Below are 11,023 nucleotides of genomic sequence, written 5' to 3' on the forward strand. Positions count from 1 at the left end.
TAAGTGTCTGAGGCTGGATTTGAACTCAGGTACTCCTGAATCCAGGGCCAGCGCTTTAACCACTGCGCCATCTAGCTGCCCCCCCCCAAGATCATTCTTAAAGAAAATGGGGAATTAACTCTCTACTTAAAAAAAAAAAAATCTTGAACACAGTGAGATTCAATATTTCGTGAAAATCATAATGGAAATTGCCCCCCCCCCCTCCCCCCCGCCTCTTCCTAAGGTCCCTTACAACTTCAAATCCTTTGATCTTGTGTCTGCACTGCTATGGTGGGAGTAAAATGTATTGTACATAAGTTCATGTTGAGAAGTAAGCTTTTCTCCAATTTCCAAAGAATAAAATGGAAATAGTTTGGGGCTTTTTAAATGCTAGCATAAGTTTAATGGTTTTTTCCCCCTTATCTAAGTTTGGTAGGCCTGTAACTATTTTTATACAGTAATCATTTATAATTTAAAATTAATCAGTATCATTTTACACATGTGATTCTTAGAATACGAATTCAAGCTTTGAATAGCCTTGGAGCTGGTCCTTTCAGCCACACGATAAAATTAAAAACGAAGCCCCTTCCTCCTGATCCTCCTCGCCTGGAATGTGCTGCCTACAATCACCAAAACCTCAAGCTAAAGTGGGGGGAAGGAACCCCAAAGACATTACCTACAGACTCCATTCAATACCACCTTTTAATGGAAGATAAGAATGGAAGGTAAGGGTTAGATTTGTATGTATATTCCTTTGGCTTAAGTTTTATAAATTTTGAAGGTGAAAGAAATTCACTTACCTATTTTTAATGATTCTCTAAAAAATCTGGAAGACTACCTCACAGAAAAACTTGCGTTTAAGTTTTGCTTCTTACCCTTTTTGTGACCTAGGCAAGTCACAATTTCTTAGTGCCTTTGACAGCTCCTAAAGACAATAATTTGCACGGAAAGTGCCATCCTGCCTTGATAGAGGGAGTTGCATACATCAGTAAAATCACAGTTGAAGACCCTATCCCTCTCGTAAATAAAAATGTACTTTTCTAGTAAATGAAAAGGCTTAATGTAAACTTCCTCTCTTTTCATTGGCGTAGAAAACATGTATAATTTATCTCTGGAAAACTCATGAGCTGTGAAAAGAAAATGGGCTTTTTATCCATCTTCTTCCTTTATTCAACCACAAGAAGTTCATTGTAGCACTTTGTCTTCAATTCAGCAAGCAACCTTCCCCAGCTCATTCCAAAGCTATCTTCAAATTATATTATAGACTAAATAGTTGGCATATGGGCTGAATTTTTCTAAATCTTTGTTTAGCAATTAAGTCTACAAGTATTGAGATTGTTTTTTCACTAGGGAAAAAAGGAGGAAGCTCAAAAGGACAAACTATTTTCAATTAAAACAAATTATTAGAAGCATGTGCTCTTTCTATATGTGTATATCTGTATATAATTACCTTATAATATTGTATTTTGGCTTATGGTGTGTGGGGAAAGGAGGGGTGTGTGGATTGGTGTGGGTGGGTGTGTTTGCCATAGAATTTCAGCTTTCAGAGGTCAGGAATCCTGTCAATATATATGTTCCACATCATTCTTCTGTTATATTTATTCATTCTTTCTTATATCAGAGGAAAAGGTGCTCCTCTTCTAAGCAAATGCTTTCACCTTAATACTTGGTCCCATCCCCTTCTCAGCCTTCCTCTGCTTCACTAAGCTGATTCACCTCCTTTTATGGTTCATTACAAATCGTATCTGCTGTGATCTCTCCTTTCTTAAGGGGGGGGTCAGTACTTGGCTCATAGCCATTCTCTTCAGTCCAAACCCATCCCTCATACTTCTCAACTTCAGTATCTTCATTGAAACCCTTCAAACCCACCCTCCCCCCCAACTTCCCCGCCACCTCTTAGTTTGCTCATTTCCTCTCAACTCCTGTGACCTACAGCTTCACTCTACATAAGGATGGTAGTATCTTTGAAAATCCCACCACTAGCCCAAAGCATATTGCTGTTCATTTGGAACTTACTAGTTTACAGTTGTTTTTCACATATGTTTATGGCTTCTCTCCCTGGCCCTGTTTTTTACACATTGAACTTTCTCATGCTATTCTAGTTTAATCCATTATTGCATTTCCATAGTAGATGTCATAGTTGTTTGTGACCCTGATTTACAAATTGTAAAACTAGAGAATATCTATTTTTAATTCGTTTAATGAGTTTATTTCCATTTTAGGTTTATATCCTTATACAGAGGGCCATGTCATACATATAAAGTACAAAGACTCAGTGAATCAACATCCTATACATTCTGTATTCAAGCTTGCAATGAAGCTGGGGAAGGTCCCCTTTCTCAGAAATATACCTTCACTACTCCAAAATCTGTGCCAGCTGCCTTGAAAGGTAAGTAACCTTATTCTAATGCTATTTCCTTTATCAGAAAATTAATTTATCAGAAGTTAAGTATCCACTAAGTACCCAACTTTAGCACTAATATAAAAAATTATGCGAAGAGACCTGTATTCCAGAAATTTTATCAGGTACTTTTAACATGTACTTGAAAAACTGTTTTTCATGATATAAAATGTAAAAACTGTACTTCATTGTATTAAAGTAATTTGAGCCGGGAAAGCCGACCTGAATGGGCAGTCAAGTTGATTTCTGAAAAGGTTGAGACTGTATTCATGTTTCCAATTGCTACTACACACAATAGTGACTTACATGTGCTTCCCTTCAGTTCTTTGGGTTATAGAAAACAGTAGAGAATCTAATAATAGAAAAGATCTGTTGTTGTTGTTGTTGAGTCATTTCAATCGTGCCCAACTCTTGATGACCCCATTTGGGGTCATTTTGGCAAAGGTACTGTGATGCTTTACCATTTCCTTCTCTATCTCATTTTACAGAGGAGGAAACTGAAGCAAATAGTTAAGTGACTTGCCCAGAGTCACACAGCTAGTAAGTGTCTGTGGCTATATTTGAATTCAGGTCTTCCTGACTCTAGGCCCAGCACCTATCTCCTGCACCACCTACCTGCCCCAGAAAAGTTGTTGGCCAACATATATTAACTCTTAGTTAACCAGGAAATGATATATGCTTTTCTTGTCCTTCAAATTAATGATTCAAATGATGGTCGATATTTGTTTGAGCACAGCATTAAAGAGTCCCACAGTGCACCACATTGCATGTAACTTTCTGTCTAGGCAATAAGTTGCCTTTTTATTAATGGAGGTGTTTCATGGAGTCATTTTGCAACCATCCAGCAATATGTGTAGTATGCAGACCTTACCAAAAACAAGGTCTGTGTGATCGGTTCTGAAAGTAGTTGCCATGTTCTTGCCCCCATCATAAGCCATGTTTGAGTCAGGAACTCATGACCCCATTTGGGGAGCTAAGGTAGGTTGTGTTCATGCCCCATGAAAAGATGCCATGTTAATACTCCCTCTTGAATTCACTTAGATACACACTTCCAAAGATTACACATTGATTCATTCATTAAATATTTGCTAAGTGTATTCTGTATATACATTGCTTTGTATGTACAGTGGTACAGAATTTAAGTAACTTTGTCCATAGGGGCTTAGAGTCTAGAAGGAACATAAGACACAACCATAGCTATATTGTGTATAATGATACACAATATTGCATGATAAATGCATTTGCCCATTACAAAACAAATGTTTCCTGAGGTCTGTGAGAGGAGGCGTCTCCCAGTGGAGTTAATCAGGGTGGCCTTCTTGGAGGCAGATAATATTCCAGCAAGCAAAGCGCAGGAAAGGAGGACACTGCAAGCTAATGAAATGAAGCAGGCAAAAACCTAGACATAGAAGAAGGCAAGATATTTTGTGAGGCTAGAGAATGGCCTGTTTTGCCTAGAGTAGTTTGCGTAAACTAATACATGGAGGAATTAATCCCAGCCTTCTGTGTTTGACCTGATTCAGATGGATTTTAGAGGAAAACCATTTGATGCTATCCCTAAGAGTTTCAGCCACAGGGGTGTAGATCTGTTGTCTGGGAAGTAGAACTCGGTTGAGGGAATGTAAACAGCATTTCCAGTGGTGCTTGGATAAGAGAGAAATAGCCACAGTTTTAGGGGTTTTTTTCCCCCCTCAGTTCCTTTACTATGTACACTCTATCTTGTGCCAGACTTGAAGGTAGAGACTGGGGACTAGATATGCCTTAGTCCCAGATAGGTAGTAAAGGGGTAAAGGGGGTAGAGCGGGAGCACGAAGCTAAAACACTGGAGAGAGACATGACTGTCCTGGATTACCGTTGTCAATGAAGGAATATCACTGTACATTTTTACTAATTTGGGGTTCAAAGTACAATAATAGCTCTTTGATTATATGCTACTGCTAAAGACCATGTGTATTTATAATATTTTTTGTTCCTTTAGCCCCAAAAATAGACAAAATAAATGATCACACCTGTGAAATCACATGGGAGGTTTTACAGCCAATGAAAGGTGATCCAATTATTTACAGTCTTCAGGTTATGGTGGGAAAAGACTCAGACTTCAAACAGGTATTTTTTTTCCATTAAATTTTACAGTATTTGAGTGAAATTAATAAGGGTTTTCACTGTGTAAGGGATCTGATTTTATGAGTATGGGAAATCCTCTCTCCTATATAAGTTGTGTGAGAATTAATTATTGATCCTGTGTTTTATATTTTATTTTACTCCGTATTGATTATATTCTGTAACCATATTCTGTTTTCTATGTATCAAACCTAATCTCTGTCTGATTATAGAAGCACATGAGTTCAAAAGTTCAGCCTCCCTCTCCAAAGTTAGATGCCAAAGGTTTAATATTTTCCACAGCAACTATTAAAGAAAAACTGTTATCTTAGCACCACCTGCAAAGTTTGTTTTTATCCCGCATAATTTTAGCTTTTAAGGCATTTGCGTGTTATCCTTAAGAAGCATAGTAGCTGATCTTGTCCCATCTTTAGCCTCATCCTTGACAGTTAAAAATAAGGTGGTCTTACCTAATCACTGGGCACTAGGGAGTCTCCATCCCTGAGTACTTATCAAAGACCTTGGGATACAACTGGGAACCATAAATTTATAGAAGCATTCCTTAGAGATGGAGAAAGGTGGTCTTCTTGCTACATGTGTGCTATGCGCACTTTAATGTAGCCAATCATGATCCCTCAACCCCATGATGCTGCAAATTCCATAGTCAGCAATATGTTTTCTGTTCTTTGTTCTATGCTTATAAAAATGAGTTACATCTTCAGTTCGAGATCTTTGGAATAAACCAAGGCAATTGACAGCTATATGTGTCACTGTTAATAAATGTTATCTTGCTCAGAGAAACATGCCTAGGTTTACCCATCTGTTATATTTCACCTGCAACAATTGCAATTTAGTAGATGAATCTTAGAAATTAGTTGCCTGAGATTCAGAAAGTGACTTGTCTGTGGTCACATGGTTAATAAGCATCGGGGATGGGATTTGATCCCGGGTCTCAGCCTAACACACCATCCATTTGTGTGAAATATGCCTGACTTAATGTTATACTAAATATATTGTTCATTTCCTTTCACCCAACACAGTATTTTAAATAAAATTAGAAAAGTAGGAAATTGAGATGAAAGATCTCCCTGAAACTTAGTTGAGATCACAATATAATTATTTTATAACTGCTAATGTAATATGAGTTTGTTACTGGAAGGAGGGTCACTTTTTTTTTTTTTTTTTTTGGTAAGGCAGTTGGGGTCAAGTGACTTGCCCAGGGTCACACAGCTAGTAAGTGTCAAGTGTCTGAGGCCAGATTTGAACTCAGGTCCTCCTGAATCCAGGGCCAGTACTCTATCCACTGCACCACCTAGCTGCCCCGGAAGGATCACTTTTTAAATTAAAAGTTACAAAAGAGAAGGAGTATATGATTTTCCCTAAATTTAAGTTACCTGTTATGATGATTTTTAGGAAACTGGAAGAATGTTTAGATCACAAAATTTTAGAGCTACATGAGAACTTAAAAGAGTTGGATAATTTCATTACCCAAAATAAGCTTCCAATTCCCTTCCTCTTCTCCTATTTTAATATTGTTTTGGATGTGTTTGGAAATCAGTACCTCCACAATTGCCTATAATTTCTCAATACCCCTACTCTCAGCTGAGAAGTGGGCAAGAGGAGCCGTGGTACGGAATGTGGTACAATATGTTATCAGGAATTTGCTGAAATGTTTTCACCATGACTGGGTAGAGTTCATGGGGGCTGAGGACAGCAAAGGGGCAAATGACTCAGGGTTGGAAACAAAAGGACTCATCAGTAAAACTTTTTAAATAAAAAATACATCCTTGTTAGGTCATAATTTAATTTCATCCTCTCTGTTCTGCCTGCCTAAGTGTGTGTTGTAGTTTCCTTCTCTTCACTTTCTCTTTCAAGACTTCAGCTACATTTCTCTTTTGTACATTACATAACCTGTCTACTCAAATATAATTCTTATTATCTTTAAATTGTATGATACATGGAAATGGAAATGTATTAGTTCAAATTAGAAAAGGCCCCTATTTTGCCCTAGATACATACTCAATTTAGCAAATAATTATTTTCCTTATTAAACTACTTACAAATTGACATGATAATTAGGTTTAAACTGTGTTTCACAGATTACTGTGTTCCTTCCAAAGAGGAAGCAAAATTAATATTGATGAAAATATAATTTTATTATAGTTTTAAATTAAATAAGGACCTCTTAGAGAGTGAGAAGAGAGAAAAGAGGCATCTAAAACAGACACAGACACCCTTTTCAAGGAGTTCAGCCACAAAGGGCAGAAGAGATTTAGAATGAAATTTGGTGGGAATGGAGGGATCAAGTGAGGGATTTTTGAGGATGGAAGAGACATGGGCATGTCTATAGGCAATGGGATAGCAGCCAGTAGAGAGGGAACAATTGAAAGGAAGTGATAGAGTGGGGATGACAAGTACGGTTAGATGAGTTCAGAACTGATTGAAAGACTCTTCATGCTTGTATGAAGGAGGTCTCGAGTGGCATGCCCAGAGACCTGTGCTTAGCCCTGCAACATCTGACATTGCCTCAGCATTCATTTATATGTGCTTAAATTATCATGCAATCACATATAATGATGAATATCTGGCTAAATGATCCTAACAGTTAAAAACAAAATTTACAAAATAAATTAGATGGCAGGATTAGTGCCTTTACTAAAGGCTCCTCTGTAGGAAGGGCTCTTCAAATTCATGTAGAATTATATAATTGGCAAAAAATGTTACTTAGAACTTTTCCTGGAACTTGGATGTTAAGGAGAGGACTCTTGTTTTCTTTTCAGTAGCTTCCTTAAAGTAGGACACTGTTCTCTTCTTCTGTACTCCTTTCAGTGCCCTATCCATGCAGTAGACTACAAGTTAAATGCTTGAGAGAATATCTTGGGGGTTCTTTCTTTTTAGCAAAGTTATACTGAGAAGATAAGTAACAACATTGTTGGCATGATAGCATTCATAGTATTATATGCATTAAAAATTATTTTGTAATCCTTTTCCCAGGTTTCCTACCCCTTACTTAAAGAGGATTCTCTCTTTCTTAATAGATATACAAAGGTTCTGACTGGTATTTCCGGTACTCAGGCCTTCAGCAGAACTGTGAATATCGCTTTCGTGTGTGTGCCATTCGACAGTGCCAAGACACAGTAGGTGGTCACCAGGACCTCACAGGCCCCTATAGTGCCACTGGAATATTCATCTCCCAGAGGACTGAACCTCCTGCCAGTGCCCACAAAGACACTGTGGAAACCACAAGGCTGCCACGGACACTGACCGACGAGCAGTGTGCAGCAGTCATCCTCGTGATCTTTGCTGTTTTCTCCATTCTGGTGGCCTTCATCATTCAGTACTTTGTAATTAAGTGAAGATGTAACTTTCTCTTAGAATGCTTCCATCACCTTTCCTTTGTCATGTTCCACAAATATTTCTGTTTTGCTTTTACAAGAGCAGTGGCATTTAGCACTGGCATTGGGACTGTAACACACACCATTTTTGCCACTTAAGATGCTTATGTTGTTAGATAGAGGCTGGCACTTTATTAGAACGCAAGCCACAGAAACATCAAGTATTTTTTGAACATGCCTTCTTATACTACAAACTTGATATGAGGCAAAAATATAATTGAGATTTTGACTAGTCAGCATGAGTGTAACAATAATACACCTATTCCTACTTTAAAAGATCACCAAGGGAAGCATTCAGAATGAGTCAGAGCATTCAAAAGTTACACTGACACATGCTGCATAAAATATTAGATGCTGTGAAAGCAGTCTCGCGCTGTATTTCTACCTCCTCATTTGTCTTAATTATTTGGGAAGTGGGATTATGATAAATAATTGAGGGGACTTTCTCAGGCAGCAAACAATAAACTGGATGGACAAATATGCGTGAAAAGAGGAAGCTTCTAATTTGATAAATGTGGAGTTCTTTACTGCAAGTAGGTATTTATAAAACTTAAATGGTGGCACCGGTAGTTTATCTTGCCTGAAAACAAGTTTACTCATAAAGGTACCTCTTTAGTATCTTGCAAACATGGAAAAGAGAGGGCTTTTAGATTGTTACTTGTTTAAAAAGTAATTGGAATCGCTTTAGGACTTCACATCTATTTAATTTGGTTTCAGTTTATGGTTGTTTGTATGTGTTTATCTCTACATACATACATGCCATATATGTATATATACATACCAGTACGTATGACTATATATACTCCAGCTCTCTGATGTACAAAGTCTGTAGGATTACCCTAAGTTTTGCTGCTTCCCCTACAACTGCTGCCATCACCATCAGCATTTAGAATCAAACATTATCTCTTTGTTTAGGGGCACCAGATCTGAAGTGAAAATGTAATTTGCACCAGAAAACTTCAAGCTGCTTCCTTTCTTAAAAAAACTAATGTTTAACGTAACGTCTGTTTGGAGACTGTACCAAATTGTTGATTGCATGTGGTTAATGTTGCATTAGAGCACTTTGCAATTGCAAAATCCATCAATGTTTTGTGAGCTTGCATTTGTGAGTTCTTGGATGATCAGACTGAATTTTTCAAGTATCACATTGAACATCTTTTCAGATGTCAGTGAATGCCAGTAACATACAGCTTGTAGTGAAGCTATCTAAAATTCTTGTCTCATCACATCTGTATTATCTGTTAAACACTTGTAATTTGCCTTCTTAATTTATTATTTGATTTTTTAGGGTAGTGAATCACTAATTATTTAGTTGCTGGGTTTAGCATTTTAATGGTTATTAAGCACTTCTGTCAGTCTTTGAAAAAAAAAAAGAAACGTATGTTTTGTGCTTTGAAGATCTTTGAAGAATTTTCTATTAGAATGGGCATGTATTGTACTTGTTTCACGTCCAATGATCTGTGCTGTTGAATAACATTAACTTTTGTTCAAAAAAGAAATGGATAAACTTTGCCTTCCCAAGGTAAGAATGACCTGTCACTATAATGTACTGTATGTTTACATTTTTATTTTAATTCTGACACTTCTGTATAGGCTGATACCTTCCCATAAAACAGAGTGATAGCAAACCTTTTCTAGAAACTTATTAAAAGTGCCATGTTTGGCAGTACAAATGAGGTTGAGTGTAATACCCCAGAGATTTCTATAAAGTTGAATGTCTAACATGGTAAGATTTGCCACTGTGGTCAAGCTTCAGTGGCTTGTTTTTCATAGTAAAACTCAAATGAACTCCTATTTTTGATAGTAAATGTCATTTAATAGTGTATTTGCCATTTGAGCCTCACTGCAAATTACTGCAGAGGAGAAAACAGTTTTTAATGTAATCTTAATTTTACCTCATATACTGTACATTCCAAAAAAAAAAACCTCTAAACTTTTTAAAATGTTATAGATACACTACCAAACATATCACTTTAAAATTGTATAATGTTGAACTTCATATAAATGAAAAGTATAATCTCATAGAAATATACATAAACTATGTAGCAAAAGTATCTTTAAAATCTGTGGAAAATAAAAGTTGTATCATTCTTTTTTTTTTTTTGAGGAACTATTCATTGCATTCCTATACATCCATTAGCTTTCCTCCATTTTTTATTGGGGTTTGCAGTTTTAAGAAGTAAGAAGTTAAATATCTACTCTTGTTATCTTGTGCTTATAGATCACAGAATTGTAGATTAGAGAATCTTAGCCCTTTCACTTTACAGATGAAGAAACCAAATCCCTAAAAGGTCACATAGCTAATAAATAGCTGAACTGAGAGTTGAATCTAGACCCTCTTGACTCCAAATCCAGAACTCTAGCACATTATACTGATTTTGTCTAACAGGAAAACCAGTGGCTTGAGAAGGGTTTTACAAGTAGTAAACTCCAATAGGTTAAAGATTGAAACTGGGAATAAGGAGGGGGTTTTTAATACTTTATTTTTTCCCAATTGCATGTAAAAACAATTTTTTATATTTTTTTAATTTTGCTTTCCAAATTCTTTCCCTTTCCTCCCCCCCTTCTTGAGAAGACAAGCAATTTGATATAGATTAGACATGTGCATGCATTCAAAACTTATTTCCATATTAGCCATGTTGCAAAAGAAAATAGAAGAAAGAAAGAAAGAAAAAGATTTTTTAAAAGTCCCCCCCCCCATCAGTTCTTTGGAAGTGGATGGTATTTCTCATCATGAGCCCTTCAGAAATGTCTTGGATCATTGTATTGCTGAGAATAGCTAAGTCATTTACAGCGATCATCATACAATATCACCGTTACTGTATACAATGTTCTTTTTACTAACATAATTTTGCATCAGTTCATGAAAGTCTTTACAGGTTTTTCTAAAAGCATCCTGTTCTGCATTTTCTTAAAGCACAATAGTATTCCATTACAATCATGTACCACAACTTGTTCAAGCTTTCCCCAATTAATGGGTATCTCCTCAATTTCTGGTTCTTTGCCACCACAAAAAGAGATACTATAAATATTTATGTACATAAAGGTTCTTTTCCTTTTTCCTTGATTTCTTTGGGGTACAGACCTAGTAGTGGTATTGCTGAGTCCATAGATTCATGGTCCTTTGGGCATAGTTACAAATTACTCT

At 36.6% G+C, this 11,023-nt stretch overlaps 1 protein-coding gene across 6 annotated transcripts in view; it reads left to right on the forward strand.

Moving 5' to 3' along the window:
* Positions 1 to 9,968, forward strand: part of FNDC3A (fibronectin type III domain containing 3A) — a 180,556-nt gene extending 170,588 nt beyond the window's left edge. For all 6 annotated transcript variants that reach the window (XM_043992461.1, XM_043992464.1, XM_043992463.1 and 3 more), the window contains 4 exons: positions 492 to 704; positions 2,202 to 2,368; positions 4,359 to 4,486; positions 7,519 to 9,968. In XM_043992461.1, coding sequence (XP_043848396.1) covers positions 492 to 704; positions 2,202 to 2,368; positions 4,359 to 4,486; positions 7,519 to 7,836 — 826 coding nt within the window. In that variant the 3' untranslated portion in view covers positions 7,837 to 9,968. The remainder of the gene's footprint in view (positions 1 to 491; positions 705 to 2,201; positions 2,369 to 4,358; positions 4,487 to 7,518) is intronic.
* The last annotated feature ends 1,055 nt before the right edge of the window (positions 9,969 to 11,023 follow it).

This window comes from Dromiciops gliroides, chromosome 3 (genome assembly GCF_019393635.1).
Source record: "Dromiciops gliroides isolate mDroGli1 chromosome 3, mDroGli1.pri, whole genome shotgun sequence".
Taxonomy (NCBI): domain Eukaryota; kingdom Metazoa; phylum Chordata; class Mammalia; order Microbiotheria; family Microbiotheriidae; genus Dromiciops; species Dromiciops gliroides.